The 19362-nt window shown below is 40.9% G+C and overlaps 1 protein-coding gene across 2 annotated transcripts; it reads right to left on the bottom strand.

The window, feature by feature from the left end:
• Positions 1-160: 160 nt before the first annotated feature.
• On the bottom strand, positions 161-3615 carry LOC144710859 (uncharacterized). 2 transcript variants are annotated; one of them, XM_078584691.1, is made up of 7 exons: positions 3213-3615; positions 3104-3145; positions 2496-2586; positions 2225-2412; positions 941-968; positions 715-823; positions 161-460 (listed from the first exon to the last, which is right to left on the bottom strand). In XM_078584691.1, exons 1-7 carry the CDS (start codon positions 3492-3494, stop codon positions 379-381), a joined length of 822 nt encoding a protein of 273 aa, XP_078440817.1. In that variant the 5' UTR covers positions 3495-3615; the 3' UTR covers positions 161-378. The 2 variants fall into 2 exon arrangements, with proteins under 2 accessions (XP_078440817.1, XP_078440818.1); XM_078584692.1 differs by lacking the exon at positions 3104-3145.
• Between the last annotated feature and the right edge of the window lie 15747 nt (positions 3616-19362).

A 19362-nucleotide genomic window follows, 5' to 3' on the forward strand; every position in this document is an offset into this window, starting at 1 on the left:
AGGCCTTTTGACTGATTAAATTTGTTAGTCAGCTTGGATACAATCCAATCTGATTGCGGATTCCTAATAACCACAATCCAAGTTTGGGATTTCATCTTTTGAGAATATGAACGGCATGAAGCAAGACTCCAACTTTCTGGAACATTGCGGGATGTACAGACGCAAGAACAGCAAATTATGAACTGGGAATTTCCAAAAGAATCATTACATAAGTTAACATCCACCACAGTTTGGGGGAATCCATCAGAAATTATGTATATATACATTTACTATACGTTTACTGTACATGAAAGGCCAAATATACTAACTTTGAACAGAGTAGAGGCAGCAGGATCTTCATCTATCACACTGATTGGTTTGATACCGTAGTTGAAGACGCTAAAAGAATTTTGAAATTGTTTGGCAGGAGGTCCAAAAAGCAACCGAGGCCGCTCTTAGCAAGGCCGGGTTTTGATATATCCTGCCAAGACCAAGTGTTCGAAGATAAACATCCAGATAAAAATTAGATAAACACCACCGAAAATCAGAAAAATGTTTCGAATTCCGAGAACAGAACCATTTCAAAGTTCAAGCATAAAAAACGCTTTCTTCAATCATAACGTTTTTTTTTAGAGGATTTCTTCGGTTTTTAAGATGTTTTATACGTTGGACAATCATAATCTTCTTAACTCATGAAATAAACTGCTCAGTTAACTTATTTTTAAAAACGCTTACCCAACAGCCGTGGCACCCCATGATGCGACATTATAAATAACTCTTCCACCATCCCATGCTTTCCGCAGCCTCCCTTTCTTTTTCTTTAATGAAAATGTTTTGCTGAGGGCTGCGCATCAAAAAGTATGATATGATATTAAAAAACGGACGATCACAGACTATTATTCAGCAAGTTAAATATTCTTAAATGTTTTGCAGGAAATTCAAACACAAGGGTTAGACATACCTTCTTGAATCTGTCGTGGGGTTAGTTCCTGCGAAAGAAAAGAAAGGAACAAAGAAGTTTAAACCGAAAATCAGCTGGAAAAAGGTAATAGCACAAAAATGGATTTTTATAGGATACAATAAAAAAATTTATACAGGGATACACATGAGAAACACATCGGATGTTTCTAGAAGCTACAAATATTTGTCCATCTAATATTTGAATCATCATGAAATATGAAATTCTTTGAACGTCATAGCTTTCCATTATTGACTTCTTGGGAATTTCATTTTTCTATAGAAGTTTATTTGTTTTATTAAAATTACAAGAGGGACAAATCTACATATTTGGAAATGTGTTTGAGCTATCAATCCGGTACATCATGCAATTTTATCATGTCTCGGAACAGGAACACAATATTCTATTTTCAAATGCCTCAATAAGTATTAATGCATTTCTCGCCGTACTAATCACGAGATTTCAATTAAAAATACACTCCAGGTGATTTTCCTGAACGAGTGTTTATCCCAACACTCAATCCTGCGCGGGTTTTCTGAGCCCACAGCAGGTTTATACATAATATCCTCAAATTTTATCTAGGCTTGTTTTTATAAATCAAATCAATCGGATCACATTATAAATTGTCCATCAACTAAATAAAGGTGGGGGATTTTTTGTTCGTTCTCACCTCGATTTTTGCCGAGTCATTTTATATTTATTCGACTGATTGACCAATTCAATCCTTCAAATTATATTCCGATATGATGGATATCTCAATGAGATCAAGATTGTGCCAACTCTAATTTTATCTCATTCTAAATATAAATAAAAAAATATCTGACTACAACCAGAAGTGGACTTCACCCTGCCCCAAAATTAGAAACTTATTTCTAAAGTGCCAAAACACTAACATCGCAAATTTCTTCAAAAAAAAAAAGACTAACATCACACATCCATAAAATCCAAGGTACGAAAGATTGCTCTAATTTCCAGTGGGAATGAGTTGAAATTATGACCGACTCAAAACTCCCCAAGACTAAAGTCGCAATTTTTTGATTGGGATGCAGAGATTAGATAAGAAGCATGTTACCTTCGTTTCCTTTAGAGACAATAAAAAAGTGGTTGCTCGGATTTCAACCACTTATTTAAATAAGGGGTTCCAAAGATTGCTTGGATGTTAAGTAGGAATGAATTGAAATTATGAAGGACTAAAAACACTCCAAAAGTATAAAGACGCAATTTTGAATTTCTTTGAGGATTTTGTTGTGCGACTGGGATGCAGATATCAGATAAGGAACATGTTACCTTCGTTTCCTTTAGAGACAATAAATAAGTGGCCATAAAGCAGGCGATTCCATCAACAATGTCTTCTTGCTTAACAAAGACGAAATCTCCGTCACCGTCATCTTGTTTGAGCACTCCATGTTGAATATCTACTTGTTTATCTTCCCACAAGTCTTTTGCAGTAATCAGATCCCAATTAGCACATTCATCTATCAATAAGTTAAAATAAGGCGCGTCAGTAAATAATCGAAGGAATACTTCAAAAATAAGAAATTCGTGGAAATAGTCATGCCAGAAATGTCCTGTGATCGGGATATATCTACGCGTCCCAGCTTCTCCAGAAAATTCGGAGATTCGACTCTTGATTTGAGAAGCTGTTGCAGCTGGAATAGAAAAATTATAGAAAAAAAAAGTTTCTTGAGATATCACAAGATAAATATTATTCTATTGGTGAGGGAAAATGAGTTGACAGATACATATAAAACCTGAAGTCAGAGTGTTACGATCATTTAATTATTTCGGTTTACTTATCATGAACCAATAAGATAAGAAATGATTCTGTATCATTCATAATGACGATGATAGAGCACCAGAGATTGAAAACCAAAACTACTATGTATGCTTTCAAGCTTCTCGAGAAAATTTGGATATCTGACTTTCGGCTTGAAAAAAAAACTTCAAAATAAAATTCTAGAAATTTTTTTGTGAAGTTTTGTTAGGTGAGCGTGGAAACATAATCGACAGTTGTTTAATTCATCAGGAACCAATGAGTCAAAATTATAAATTTATTTCATTCGTAATTACTACAAAAGATCATAGACTCGACAAGATCTACAATCCAAGAAAAGAATTCAGCGTGATGAATTTAGACCAGTTTAGAAATTATGGCCAGAAACGAACCTTAATTTTACTCCTCTCCCAATTACATGATAGTTCCGATACCTCATCAATGTTATTCCGCAGAAAATCAGAATTTCTCCCCCAATTCAATGAAATACCAAGAAAATACCTCATCCGACTCCGACTCATCCCCGGAGGAAGCCAACCCGCGACACCGATCATCCTCCTCATCCTCCCTCACAACAGGCGAATCAAGAACTTGTCCATCCTCCACCGATTCCGAGTTCTTGAGCAACTCGAGAGCCGCCCGGCACTGTTCCAGCACCTCCAAGAGCGTCTCCTTCTTGACCCTCTTCGCCCGATCGCCTCCCTCTTCGGATTTTGCCCTAATTTTCACGCCGGACGAACTGGGTACAGCGGATACCGCCGTACCCATCTCCGATTCCACCATCAAGATTTCAAATTTGGGGTCGCTATCTCGATTGGGGATGAAATTCCTTGTTTGGGGATGAAATCGAAGTCCAGTTCTTTCTTCGTAGCGAAGATCTGGACGACGAACTGCGCTTTGAGAGATTTTGTTTGATTTATTCGTTTTTTTTCTTTGCTTTCTGCCAAGAAGAAACGCGAAGCCCGACACGTGTGCAGAGACGCGGACGGGACGGATTTTTCGTTCTGGCACGTGTGAAGGTACGCAGACGGGACGAACTTTTCGTTCGCACACGTGTGCAGGACGCGGATGGGACGGATTTTTCGTCCGCACTCGTGTACATGACGCGGATGGGACGGATTTTTCGTCTGCGCTCGAGTGGAAGACGCGGACGGGACGTATGTTTTCGTCCCGCACACGTGTGAGACGCGGAAGGGACAGATTCTTCGTTCGCGCTCATGTGAGGACGCGGATGGGACAGATTTTTCTAGGCTTTGACATTTTGGACCAGGGACAGGTCGTACCGGACCGTACCGGGGCCGAACAAGACCGAACCAGAACCGGACCGAACTTCGGGTAACATTTAGGTCCATGCCAGAAAACTGGACCGGACCGGGACGGTCAAACCCTAGACTTTTCGTTCACGCTCGTGTGAGGACGCGAACGGGACGGATTTTTGGTCCGCACACATGTGAGGATGCGGACGGGACGGTGTTTTCGTCTGCAAAGATGTGAGGATGCCGACAGGACGAACTCTTCGTCCGCGCACGTGTGAGGACACCGACAGGACTGACTTTTCGTCCGCAAACGTGTGAAGACGCAGACAGGTTGGATTTTCCGTCTGAGCATGTCTGAAGGTATGCAGAGGGGATGGACTTTTCGTCTGCACATGTGTGCAGTACGCGGATGGAAAGGCATATTTTTTTCCCCGTCGATGTTCAGGGATGCGAATGGGAAGGTTTTTTCGTTCCAGAAGAGAAGCAGGGATGATGGATGGGAGGGTTTTTTTCGTACCGGATGAAAAAGGTGGGACGATGGATGAGACAGTTTTTTCGTCCCGGACGTAAAGCTGAGATGATGGACTTGATGGTTTTTTCGTCCAGCGTCAATGCTGGGACAGATAGTTTCTTAGTTGGGGATGCAAAAGCTCGGACGACAGATGGGACGGCTTTTTTCGTCTTGGTTGAAAAACTGAGATGAGTGGACATGATGTTTTTTTGTACTAGACAATAAGCTGGGATAGATGGTTTTACGAGAAGCTGAGGTAAAAATCTTCTCAAGATCAAAAATATTAAATCTTCATATCATGAAATGCACGAATAGTCTGAAATAGAAATCAATAATTAGTCATCAATTCAAAATAGAATTCCCCAACTTGACACTTCTTTTGAAATTGACCTATAATTAAAATATTATTTGAAGGATAATTGTGTCGGTTTTAAGTATAATTGCATTTTCAGAACGAGAGTTCTTCAAAATATGATTAGAAATATATCTCCTGAAATAATTGAATATTTTCAAAATTTATGGACTTTTTGCATCATGTGAAATTGTTATTGCCGATATTGTTTGAAGAATGTAATGACATTGAGAAGGTCTATTTTACAACAAAAATAAACAAGATTTAAATGGATTTTTTCCTTGCTAAACCAAAATAAAACAGATATGAAGAATCAGAAGACGACAACTTTGAAGAAGATCAGGATGAATGTGATGTATACCTGATGGAAGCAAATTGCATAATAATTTTAATTGTCGTTGTATTTTTAATTTCCCAACAATCAAATAAATTTGATAAAATATATAAACTTACTCAAATGTATAGTGTGAGTACGGTCGTCTCCACAGGGACTGGCTTGTAGGATAGTTTTAATAATCGAGTTGCTAGTTATTAAGCTATAGTAATAATACTAAAGTTAAAATAATTAGTAATAAGTAGATGGAATGATAGGTTAGTATGAAAAATAGAGGAGAGAAATTATCTGATATTATATGTATATATATTATAGATACTAAGAAAAATGAAGAATTAAGATATTAGATATCATAGTTAAAGATGATAGTAAGATAATTAGTGAAGAAGTAGATAGTTATTAATAAGAGTAGTTAGTACTAAGAGGGAAGAAGAGGAGTAGAAGTTGATAGCTAGGGAGAGAGAGTATGTGAGTACTTAATTATAATATACTAAGTTGCTAGAAAGATATAGAGATATTGAGAAAGGAAAAGCGGGTATTAATAGTAATCAGTATTTATATTAATATACGGTTGCCTATAGTGGCAGAATATAGCTTATTAAATACTGATTACTAATAGTAATCAGTGCTTGATAAATATTCTTTACTATTAATACCCCCTCGTTCTTTGTAGCGAATAGGGTTTGCCCAACCGATATCCGTCCGATATCTGATATGAGGCAACCGACATCCGATATCGGGACGAATTCCGGGACGATGCCAGATATTGGATATCAAATACCGGTCGATATCCGTCTATGAAGGGCAGACGGATGTCAGTACCGGATACCGTAGCAAGATGGACGCGACGGATATCGGATGCCAGATATCGGTTACCAATATCCGGATATATTTTTTTCGAATCCATTACAAACCCATATGGGAGATTTCTAAAATTTATGAAGGTATAAAGTTGCTTCAGCCGTCTTTAATGTAAATCCTTATAATGACTTGCGCGCGCCAACAAATGTTACAACTTGCAAATATTAAAGATATGCCCCAATGCCTAATTATTGTAGAAATTAATTTAATCAAATTTTATTAAAATAAAATATGATCCTTGAAGCCCACATTTAATGGTTGAAAATTCAACAAAATTGTAGAAAAATGTTGCAAAATTATAACTAAATTAACCTCACACTTTTTGGTGCTTCAACATGGTTAACTTGACTAATATTTATAGTATTAAGTAGAGTGCAAATTTGGACTTAGTAATTTACTTATTTGGTTGTGTAAATTTATAATTTTGGAAAATTCAAGAAAATTGTAGGAAAATGTTGCAAATTATACCTAAATTAATTCCACACTTTTTGGTGCTTCAACATGCTTTATTTAACTAATATTTATGTTATTGAATTAAATTATAGTTTTTCATATTTGGTTAAGTGCAAATTTTTAACAAAACTCAAGAAATATATAGGAAATTGGTGCATTGCTTTCAACAAAAGAGGCCTTCTATAATAGGTAACCGTGAAAAAATACGCCCTTCCCCTCAGAATTTCCCCCTGGCTTTGCAAGAAATTTGCGCTTACTTGGTCATCACTTGCATAGAGAGAGATAACATATAAAGAACGATTCATACGTAAAATATGCATAAAATGTAGTCAATGTAGGTGATGCGACTACCCCATCTTGTCCATCCTCGCCATCTGAATCCAACTCCACATTAGTGTGCCATCGCTTGTTGTCCGTCCGCAGCATGCACTTCACAATGATGAGAGTTTTGATGCTTATCGGCGACAAACGTGACCTCTTGTACGTGACAATAGCGTTGCCCACCGAGAAATGCGCTTAGCCAGAGCGCTTGTCGCACATACGGACAACAACTCCCTTGTAACGGCTGTAAGTAAGGGGAAACGTTTCGCCCTTGTGCTGGCCGACCAAGATAGTGTGGTGAACACTCCCTCATTAAGCAGGACCTCCGTTAGGTATTGGTTGAACTCGTCCCACGCCGACCTCATTGACGCAGGTGCCGGTTGGACTTTTCGCATAATGTTCTGTAGCTAAGAGTCCAAATCTTTACCTTTTGAGTGCCCATCTTCAGCGTGCTCACTCGCTCCATGTGGCAAGTCACATGGTAACAAGGACCGTACATATGCGATGGTTGCTTCTCTAATGCCTTGATGGAGTATTGACCCTTTGTGGAATGGATCCATCAATGCCGTGTCGGTGATTGCCTCATTCGCCCACAAGATCTCTGCATACTGTGCAAGCTTGAGTTGCATCACCTTACACGCTTACGCCATGTTAGAACAATCTCCTTCATGCAACCGTCGTACACATGTGAAGAAAGTGTCATCTTCGATTTGCTGGACCACTTCCTCCATGTGTTTTCTTTGAGGCCCACTATGATAAATAATACATCACATATCACCGGCGTCACTATCTTGCAAACATGATCGGTGGATACAGTGAACCGTCCAAGGATGCGACAAAATTCTTTTACCAACTCCCACTCGTCCTTCGACATCTTTGTCGCCTTCCCCTTCCGGCCAAAAGTCTTCGACACTCCATCAATGACATCACGCTTCTTCATGGCGGCGGATAACATAGCTTAAGTGTTGTTCCATCAGGTCGGACAGTCCAAGACGACCATATTAGAGTCCTCGACTTCGAGGTCATCTTCACATGCCTTTACATACTCCACTCTCCGTTGCGTAGAGCTCCAAGTACTACGCACTAGGGTCCGCACCTTCGCAACTGCATCACCCAAACTCAACTGCCGGCGTGCTCCTTCATTGTCTTCAGATGTTGAGAACATATCTCCAAGTTTGTTGTCCTGGTCGCTGTTGTATTGGTATGCTGTCCTGGTCATGTCGCCTTCTTGGGGCTCTACAGCTTGGGCCCAAGGATAGCCGAAGCTTTTTATTGCCACTTGCACGACAATGTTCAGATTGTGTGCAACGCATAGGACGTGCATTTTGGCTCTAAACGTCAGGTTGACACTCTTTATCTTTCTCGCCATCAATGCCAACATTCTTTTATTCGCCGAGGCATTGTCAGTAGTCACTGCGTAAATCTGCAAAAATACCGGTCATGTGTAAAGTCACATGTTTAATTAATAAGATAAGTTTGACGTTGAATGCTGACCTTTGGGTGCAGACATAATTCTTCTAGGGCGTGGAGAACGATGGACGCCATGTTGTCCCCATCGTGCTTGCGGACAATTTCTCGGATGGCAAGTACCCGCTCTCGTTACACCCATTTATCGTCTACCCAATGGATAGTGATGCCTAGAAGTCCAGTACCGTTCTCTACACTCCACGCATCTACAGTGAGGGATACTCGGTCCACGTTCTCCCCTAGCTTCTTCACATCTTGTTTCATGCGTCCATGCATTTGGATGGTCCACTACTTTATGACCTTCACACTGGGAGGATCCAAGTCGAGCTGTGTCGCATAGCACCGCAACTCCTTGAATGCGACATTCTGAACAATGCCCCACGGTGAATGAGTCATGCATATAAACCGTGCAATGCCATTCTTTGTCTCGTCTGGCGTATGCCCTCTAATCTGCCCTCGTCGGCTTGGCTCTCATTGTTGTTTGCTTTGCATTTTCTCTGATATACGCGGCTGATCAGGGTCTTCCAATACCACGCCCTTATGCTCCGCATGATGAGCAGGATGGCAAGCTTTGAAATGTCTCCAAAATACGTTGGTGCTTTTGTCGGCCTGCCGCTTTATCGCTTTTCTCTTATTGTGTGGGTTCTTCTCCCGGGACAATAAGCATGCATAGAATCCATCACCAATGTGTTCGAAGTAGTCAATGATGACTGAACGGTTCGAACGAGGGTGACTTTGTACGGCACGAGATGTTCCCGCGTTTGTACATTCAGGACAGTTAGCTCTTGACCCAGATCAGTCTTGGGCTGGGGCACTACCTCCGGGTGGGTTCATGATTCTGAAGTCGTAATTTGCTAAGCAATGATTGTTTAATACGTCAATGTATGATACTGAACTATGCTTAGAACTCTAAATAAAGTAAGAGAGACAATGAAGATAATACAAGAAAGGAACTTAGAATAAATGAGCGGAAGGGAATCGGAAGAATAGAAAAAAATAACCAGACAATCTTAAGTGAATTTTTTATTGCTACATTGCACAACACATTAAATTGAGAAAAAAAAGGAAGAAAATGAGAGAGAGAGAGAGAGAGAGAAAGACAGAAAAATTCAGACAGTTTGAGAGATTGTGGGAGAGGGAGGATTAGAGAAAGATGAGTGAAAAAGAGAAAAAAAGTTTAAGATAGATTGTAGAGTGGGTGTTAATGAGAGAAGAGAGGGAGAATTAGAGAAGAAAAGATAAAAAAAGGCAGAGAGTGAGAGAGAAGGAGAGAAGAGTAGAAGATTATGAAAGAACGAGATTGAGAGGGAATGAGAGAACTAATCACAGATTGAGTAAAACTGAGAGAAAAAATGGAGAAAATGAGAGAGAGAAAGACAGAAAAATTCAGACATTTTGACAGATTGTGGGAGAGGGAGGATTAGACGAAGATGAGAGAAATAATAACAGAGTGGGTGGGAAGCAGAGAGAGGGAGAATTAGAGGTAAAAAGATAAAAAGAATCAGAGAGTGAGAGAGGAGAGAAGATAGGGAGAATTGTAGGAAGAATTTCACTGAAATGGGATTAGATGAAGGGAGAGTGATAGGGTGAGAGAGAGGATGAATGAGAGAATTAGAGAAAAAAAAAAAGCACCACAGAGTGAGACTGAGAGAAAACAAGATACATAATAAGACTAGAATTGACAAAGATAAAAATAAATTGAAGCTTCTGAATACTGAATACAGGTACTCCAATTGGAAATAAAATTCTGTGAATGCATGCAACAGGAATGGAAATTCCACAATTTATGAACGGGAAGGAGCTATGAGAAATAGCAAAAGAAGATTTGCAAAATTGGCATGTGAGAATTTAGATTAGCGGATGAGGTAGGAAAAAATAAGAAGAAAATATGAGAAATAGATGTAGAATAAGAAAAATAAATTTGAGGGGGGAAGAAGAATTTACCCATGACTGTCGATTCCGCCGATGCCGCCGTCTGTCGATTCCGCCGATGCACCGTGTGCAGATGCCACCGTCCACCGTGCGCGGTCCAAAACCTCTACGGTTCTCTTTCGTGTATTTTTTATTCAAAATTTTTAATCGAAAATACATGAAATAACCATAAGACTTAGTGTTCGATGTTGGATATCGAAATCCGATATCCACACCCGATATCTGATGTCGTCATCCTCCCCTTGAGACAAAGGCGGATGATGACATCAAGACGGATATCGGTATCGGATATCAGCACTTTAGCAACCTATCTGACTTCGATATCCGATATCCAGATATCGAAGAGAACGGATATTGGAAATTGCCTTTCTGGTATCTAATACATCATTCGTCCCGATGGCGTCATCCGGTACCTGTATTGGGATGAGCGAACACTAGTAGCGAAGATCGAACTACGCTTTGAAAGATTTTTCTGATTTATTTGTTTGTCTTCTTTGCTTTCTACCAAGAAGAAACGCGAAGCCCAACACGTGTGCGGAGACACGGACGGGACAGACTTTTCATCCTGGCATATGAAAGGTACACAAACGGAATGGACTTTTCATCTTCGCACGTGTGCACGACGCGGACAGGATGATTCTCGTCCCTTCATGTGTGCAGGAATGCAGAGGGAATGGACTCTCATCCGCGCATGTGTGCAGGTACGCAGAGGTGACGGACTCTTCGTTCTTACACATGTGCAGGAGGTGGACAAGACAAATGTTTCATCCCAGCACATGTGCAGAAATGCAGAGGGGACGGACTCTTGTCCGCACATGTGTGCAGGTATGTAGAGGTGATGGACTCTTCGTCCTCACACTTGTGTAGGACGCGGACGAGACAGACTTTCATCTGCACACATGTTCAGAAACACAAAGGGGACGGACTTTCGTTTGCACACATGTGCAAGTATGCTGAGATTGGCGGACTCTTCGTCCTCTCATGTGTGCAGGACGCGGATGGTAAAGGTTCCGCGAGAGAGTTCGACGCTACTCGTTATTTGTAGCTTGGCACCCCACGAGCTGGAAACTTAACCTATCAATTGGGTTAAATCAATCCTTATTTCATTAATCTGTATGTTGATATAGTTAATTAATAAGGTTGGTCAATAATTATTAACTAGAATGATACATGGGCGTAGAGATCACACACATAAGGTCATAAGGGCATTGGTGGATATATTTTACTTTTAGGGTTTTTGAAAAAAACTTTAAGTGAAATATAAAGAGGGAAAGGGCTCTCATTTCAAGCACCCATGCAAGCCAGATTTGAGAGTTTCTTCATGGTGAGAAGATCTTCTAGATTTTCAAGAAGAGTTGAAGAAGAAGACGTGGAGATCCAAGTGCCTAGTGATTGTGTGGATACTTCTAGAGCCCGGACGCATGAACGTTTCCAGAACAATATCAGAGCAGCAAAGTCAAGGGTGGAACGCGTTCCCCAAAAGGTACATTTGATGTTTTTATGTAAAGATCGATTATGAATTGATTGACATGCTTCCGCATCCATGGAAACATGTTTTCCATGGACGAACCAAGACATCAAACCCAACACTTACTTCTGTCTTTCTATGATCACATATTTACCTTTTTGTCTCTATTTCTTATCGCAGCGTTGCCACTCCATCCTCCATCTCACTCATTCTCATTATCGCATTTACATTAATCATCTTAAATATTATTAAAATTTCAGTATCTCCTTCTTGCCTTTTATACTCCTCTTCTCTTTACCTTACATTTTGTTAAGTTATTTTTTCTCATGTTTTGAATCACCATTTAAATAACAAAATCTGGGACATTGGACAACCTGTTTTTTTCTCGTTCAAGATAAAAACTTGAGATGATAGACATGACAGTTTATCCATTTGGCATGAAAAGTTGGGACGGTGGAGTAGATGGTTACTTTAGCCTGGATAAAAAAGGATGGAAGAATGGAGATGACAATTTCTTTGTCCTAGATGTAAATTAGGGACGATGGAGAGGATATTTTCTTCACTCTGGCCAAAAATCTGGGATGACGGAGGGATGATTTATTGGTCCAGGATGGAATGCCTAACTATGGATGCATGCTATCTCCAGTGGACTTCAAAAAAGTACAAAATTAGATTAATACCATTTATGCAGAGATGGATCATGGATGGACAACCTGTAAATAAGCTCCTATTTATTAAGGTTGGGGGATGGATGATGAACCCTTACCATCATCAGTCATTTGTCTTGACCTCAAAACAGAAAATAAAATCCCAGCCTTTGTGGCTTTCGTTTGTTCCCCCATTAGGTGCATGTGATTTACTCATAGCTTGGATGGAAATAGAAAAAATGCAAACTTTTGGTTTTTATGTTTCCAAAAAGGTCTAACCTTGGCTCTATGCTTTGGCACTTCTAAGGAATGGCCTTAATCTGTAGCCCACAAACAAGTGAGGGATATTATCAAATACAACTTAAAGGGGAGGATGAAACGTCAGTACCATTTGGTGACGAGGTTCATGGCAAGTGGAATAGGTGGGTGTTGAGGATTTTTGTTTTGGATTATTGTGGAGATGGTTGTGGATACACAACAGCGAACATGGGATTGAGGTGAGTGATGGAATCTTCAAGGTATATATAACAGCATATATGGAAGCACGTATGCACCAGATAATGATGGAGTTATTGGTGACATACGAGACTGTGAAAGACCTAGGTTGCTCTCAAGGACATTAACCTAAAAATGAATAAATCATAGAAAATATGATTACATGAACCTCATCGTCATGTGCTCAACGTGCTGAGTGGTATATTTTCATCAATCCTTCTATCCTTCACTCTTGAAACCCAAGAATCGACACAATAGTTTGAATGAGAAAATCACTCTGCTAATCCAAACCTTGGATCTATAAATTGAGCCCCTGATCTTTGTAAAAAATATCTTCAAGTTCACTTCCTCCTAGTGAGGGTGATTGAAAGAAAGTGAAGTTTTGAAGGTCCATCAAGTGTTCCTTTATGTCTCTAGTGCTTGGGGAGATTCAACAGAAAAGTGTGAAGGTTGATCTACCGCAGGAAGATGCCATGATCCTGGTGAAATATAGAGATCTAAGGTCAGCCTTTCACCTTACATTGAATTGTTTCCAACATGCATATTTATTTTATCCATCTTCATCATCTATCACCCTCATCCATTACCATCCTCAATCCACTCCGTCATCATCCCTAACCATCCTCACCTTAACCATCATTTCACGTGCTCGCTACACTGTGACAATCTCATCATACATCTCTCTCCTTCCTATTTCAACCCACACATATCAATAAGTCTCTCATTAGTATGTCATTCTCACTACAGCTGGAGGATGGATGACAGTTTCTTCATCTGTCATGTAAATTTCATCATCCCTCTTCGTCCTTAGCGATAGACGCATGACTGAACGGTCATATTCCATCATTCATCTTAGTCATCCGTCATTTGTGACGAATGACAGGTGACAAAAATTACGGTTCTGGTGACGAGCATGACAGTGGTGGCCATGAGCAGCGAGTAGCTGAGGTAGAGGGCGGAATTTTGAAAAATTGAGGAAATTTGTTGATTTTAGGTCAGGGAAACCCTGATCCATTGTGACGTGTCGTAGATCGCCTTTGCATGTTGTTGATTTGGAGCTCGCGATTGTCTTTTTCAGCAAAAAAATGCTTGTCTTTGTTGGAGATTGTATTTATGGTTCTAGCTGGTGCTTTTCTGTTGCACATGATGTCGTGATTTCTGACCATGAACGATGATTGAATCTTGGTGAGAGTGGGCTGGTGGTTTACTATGATTCGCAAAAATCTTCCCTTTGTGTTTACCATGATTTTATTTCTTAGACGAACTTGCATTCTTGCCTATTCTTCGGATTGCATCACTCTTTCTTTCATCAAACTTTTCTTTTTGTAAACCTGATTGGAATTTCAGGCATCTTCTTTTTCAGTCTTTTTCTTTAAATGTAAGTAAAAAAGTTTTTGAATTATTGCCTCACCTTCTGAAAGTGCTTATGCTTTAAATCCAGTTTTGTTCTATTTTTGTGGCATAAAAACCCTGAATTCGCATTTGAATGAGACGGTGTGCTTATTTTTTCTCCTTCGACTACATCTCTCTCAATTTAATTCCAGTTCCTCTTTTTTTTTAGAACAGTCTCTTTGGCATGATTTAATATAAATAAAGTTTCTGGATCACAGATCTTGATCAGTCTTCATCTGGTATTGTGATTTTCATTACCCACTTTATAGAATGTTCCATCATTGGTGTCTGAAACATATTATTTCCTTCTTAAAAAAAGGTTACTTTCTCTTTGTGTTATTTCAAAAAAAATAAAGATATTCACCGTTCATCCAAGAAAGTTCCACTTAGTTTTGTGAAACTTCTAATCAATATCTTTGTAAATTTTAAGAAAATTATCTCATCAGTCATTTCAATGATGTGCAGAAACTGGAAGGCATGAAATGCACCAAAATTGGGAGGAAGAAGCATTCTTTTTGTAGAAAATTGACTCTACAAAAAAGAAGCATTCTTATATTAAGTCACAAAACTTGTGCGATCTATTACCCCATGATGGCCATCTTGTGTGATTTTGACAAATTAGCTCCACTACTGTGAATTTTGGATATGTGCTCATACTTGTCGGTTGAATAATAAAGTCTATTTGGCAGAAAAAGATACAGTTTAGTTGGGATTGTGTGAAATGGGTTTATTTTGTGTGATGAGTTGATCTTAAATATTGGAAACTATGTGAACAGTGAGAGATAACCCTGATCTAAAGGAACCTGAGAGATATCTCCATTCAATTGATGACACAGTTTATTGGTTTTTATCCTGCATGCAATTCACTTTTAAACATTACACTTGTTTCACTCAATTTAATGTGAAACAATCTCAATTTTAACAGACATTATGTAGAAAAAGTTTGATAAATTTCTGTTTTAAACTTAAAACCACCTAAGTTTATCATTATATTGGAAGGAAAGATTTCATGCCCAATTTGTAACCTAAAGTATTTGAGTAAAAAACAATAAATACATCTACATATCAATTTTCACAATTTTAGAGGACAATTAGATGCACTGGCATAATATTTCAACTACCTCAATCAAGAATGTAGACTCGTATTTTCTTCAAGTCTCCAACACAGCGCATAATACTAATGCAAAATTGATGAATGTGAAATGATACGTTGTTTTGAAGAACAAGAAGAAAAGTCAAAAAATGAAGTTAACAGAAATATACTTTCAATGCATGAGGTTGAAATTTTGATACATTAAAATATCACACCATAGAAATATCATCATCCTGGTGACCTGAAGAATATATTACGTCATCATCGTCATCATCATTATCCTAGTGGCCCCAAGGATGAGCCACACTCTGGTGATGCTGCACATCTTACATCATTATCATCATCATCATCATCATCATCATCATTATAATCCTAGTGGCCCCACGGATGAGTCACACTCTGGTGATGTTGTGCATCTTACATCATTATCATCATCATCCTGCATATCATCACATTCATTGTCGTCATTATCTGCAGCATGAAGAAAATTATATATTTTTAATGCGGGGCAGAAAAAAGGATTAAAGAGATACTGTGGGGGATTAAAGGTTTTCAGCTTCTGGATTAAAGAGATGTTTTATGAGAGCTCAAAGGGCAGGTTCCACAGGATACGAGGCCCATCCAACGTGAATAGTTAGAAAGATAAGAGCTAAAAGGACAACAGTTTGAAAGTCAACTTAGTTTGGCATACTGGTGGGGGTTGTTTGCGATGAGTAAAATTGTAATAGAGAGCAATTCAGAGTTAGAGAGGTAGAAAGGGAATCGTGTTAAAAATCGTGTTGGAGGGAAATGTTTGTAGAGAAAAACTTATATAACTTCTCAACGACAGTCAAAATTCATGCCTCGCTTGTGGAAGGACGTTGAAGTAATGGTCTTTAGTAATGTCACATATAAAATAAAAATTTGAAAATTAATTAAAAAACTAATTACCTCGCCGTGTTTTTGGATAGAAAAAAGTCGCTGATAATGATGGACTAGGTTGTCGGGTGCATCCAATAGTGTAATGCACAAAACATCTCAATGCTCTTGACCTCCAAGCTCGATCGCTGGGTCATGACAACTTGACTGCCCACTAAAAAAAGTCGATCTGATGGTGTACTTATCGCTGGCACGGAGAGGTACTCCATGGTCAACTTTGCGAGATGTGGATAAGCGTGTGCATGCGTGATCATCCACCATTTGAGAATGTTTTCAGCTTTTGGAATAAGGGGCTCATTGAGGTAGGCATCCAACTCTTGCTTGGGTCTTGCTTTTGGCTTTGATTTAATGCTAGCTTTGGCCTCTTTTATTGTCTTCGCAATTACAGGAGTAAGCTGCTAACCACCTCCAGCCGCAACCACCTCAATTTGATCGGGATGCCTATCAGTACTTAGTGAACTATGGAGAAAAGAGTCTTCAAGGGTTCGAAGATCGATGAGAGTCATTTTTGTTGCCAGGTCAACAAGCGTTACTACAGTGACGCATTCATTGCAGTGTATGATACTCTTGTATTTGCGAAACTTAAACTTCATGGCCATGCATGCATCCCTGATAGATTCCCTCTATAAGTTTGGTAAAATGTCCATCACGACAAAAATACCATCCTTGTCAAATCGGTCTATGACATCATTGAGATGGTTCGATATAGTCTTGATCACGACAAGCACCATCGTGCAGTAACAAACTTGGAACTACTTATGAAGATTGTTACTTCGAGAAAGGCTTCTAATATTTTGCAAAAATCTTCCAACATCTGCCACTCGTCTACCTCTAAGCTATAATTCTTTGTGCTCGTCCAAATGAGCATACGCGCCATGTGATCAAGAATATCTCGCTTATCTATGGCACCTTGCAGCATAGTGTACGTTGAGTTCCACCTTGTTGACAGTCCATCAAAACCTTATTGTCGTTTGGCATCGCAAAATTCTTGCATATCTGCTTGTAGTCTGGCCTCCTTTAGGAGGAGTGAGAAAGAGCCGTCACTAGTTCACGAGCTCGGGCCATTGCCTCCCCTAGGGAGGTCCAAGTGCATCCGTACAATGTATCAATGGGATCTCTGACTTCATCAAACACAAACAACTCTGTTTCCTTGGGTGTCGCATAGAGGCTTTTTAAACTCGCTCACACAATCAGGTTCAACACATGTGCAACACATGGCACATGTAGATCACTACTGAAATCTGGATTCGCAGCACACAAGTTTATTGCCAGAAAGTGCATCATAGTCGTGTTGTTCGTAGCGTTGTTGGTGGTGACAGTAGAAATCTGCATGTTATTCAATATTGAGATACATATGCTAAAATAATTATCATTGATACCAAGTTGCTATTGGAATGTTTATCAAACGTTTGATTGAAGGTTGAAATCTTCTACGTCCTTATGGACGAGTCCGCTCAGCGTCTCCCCATCGTGCTTGTCTTTGATATGCCGTAAGCCAAACACCTGCTCTTGAAGCTTCCATTCTCCATCGACCTAATGATTGGTTATCCCTAATATCGAATAGCATTTTGGAGTACTCTAGGCATCTACTGTGAGGATCACATGGTGCACGTCATTAAACCTATTCCCTATGGGTGCTTTTAGTTGGGTGTACACTGTCCTACCGATCTGCTTAATAGCCCATTGTCCATACAACTTTATGTTGGACTGAGCTCTAAATCTCCATGCCCGTTGGAATTGCTCGGTATTGACGAAGGACCAAGCCAATGCACTACGGGCAACAAGCCTTAGAATTTCTTGCCTCTCCACCTCCGGATTGACCTCAGTGAAGTACTGTTTCATCGATGACAAATTGGGAAACATGGTGGCGACGACGTCAACGCACCATCTTCGGACGCACCACCACCGTCATCCGAGACATCCCACATCCTGACTTGTCGCCAACATCAACTGCAAAACCGCCCTGATAACGATCAAGTCAACGCGCCAGCATCAGACGCGTCTCCACTCACACACAACACGTCACACATCATGACACGTCATCAATGCCAGATCCAGAACTGCCCTTTGACGTGACACGATAACACGTCTTCTATTTTATCTTATTTCTCATATTTTCTCTTTCCTCCAAGGCCTATATGTAGGCCAATGTTGCATGATACACTGGGTGAATCTATTTTCAAGAATTGAAGTCTTTCTTCTTGGAAGATTTGCCCTATTCTCCTCGTCCCGTTCTGGTCGATGCCGTCGTTGATCGCCACCATGCCTTACTCCCTTGGCCGTCGCCCACGCCCTAGGCCGTTGCCTTGCGCCTCGGTCGCCAGCGCCCTACGCCCAGGCCGCCCGCACCCTTGGCCATCGTCCTGCGCCTCGGCCGCCCGCGCCCCTTGGCCACTGCCCTACGCCCAGGTTGCCCACGCCCTAGCCCGGGCCGCCCCCCCCAGCTCCCTCGGCCGCCCGCGCCTCTGGCCACCGCCCTATGCCCCGGCCGCCCGCATCCAGCACCCTCGGCCACCCGTGCCCCTGGTCGCCACCCTGCACCTCGGCCGCCCAAGTCAAGAGCGCCCGGCCACCCAATTCCAGCAGCCTTCGCCGCCGCCCTACACCTGGTCGCCCGCACCTAGCGCCTGGCCGCCCACGCTCTTGGCTGTTGCCTTGCGCCTAGGCCGCTTGTGCCCTTGGTCGCTGCCCTACGCCCTTGGTTGCCGCCGTGCACCCTTGGCCGCAGCCCTGCGCCCAGGCCACCCGCGCCCTGCGCCCTCGTGCGCCGCGTCCTGGCTGGCCACCTTGACTTCTTGCATCACCGCCATCTGGATGAACACTCTCGTCTCCCGCCACTCGCTCGTGCTCCCTCCATTGACGAACCGTCCCTTCTTCGTGCTCGCCAACAACACTTTGAGAATTCCCCACAACCTCGTCACACACTATCTGGTGCTGAGGTACTTCTACACTCTTTGGTGTCCCGTGTTTTTCATCTAGTGTTCTCGAGAGTTTATCCACCGCCATCGGGTTTGATTTGGATTTTGAATCTTCTAGCGGACGATCGTTCGAATTTATTGATTTTGGTGATTGGCATCACGCGGTGGTTGAAGACAGTACTCCCGCCCTTGACGAGGAAAGGGATTGCACCATCACTAGTTCATCGGATTTA

Source organism: Wolffia australiana, chromosome 13 (assembly GCF_029677425.1).
Source record: "Wolffia australiana isolate 7733 chromosome 13, ASM2967742v1".
In the NCBI taxonomy this organism is placed as follows: Eukaryota; Viridiplantae; Streptophyta; class Magnoliopsida; order Alismatales; family Araceae; genus Wolffia; species Wolffia australiana.

Excerpts from the sequence above, each read along its gene's own strand:
- LOC144710859 (XM_078584691.1), bottom strand. The coding sequence starts at position 3,494 with ATGGTGGAATCGGAGATGGGTACGGCGGTATCCGCTGTACCCAGTTCG. Across the intron at positions 2,587-3,103 it reads GGGAGAGGAGTAAAATTAAG|CTGCAACAGCTTCTCAAATC; the intron begins GTTCGTTTCTGG and ends TTTCTATTCCAG. Across the intron at positions 969-2,224 it reads TGTCTCTAAAGGAAACGAAG|GAACTAACCCCACGACAGAT; the intron begins GTAACATGTTCC and ends TTTCTTTCGCAG.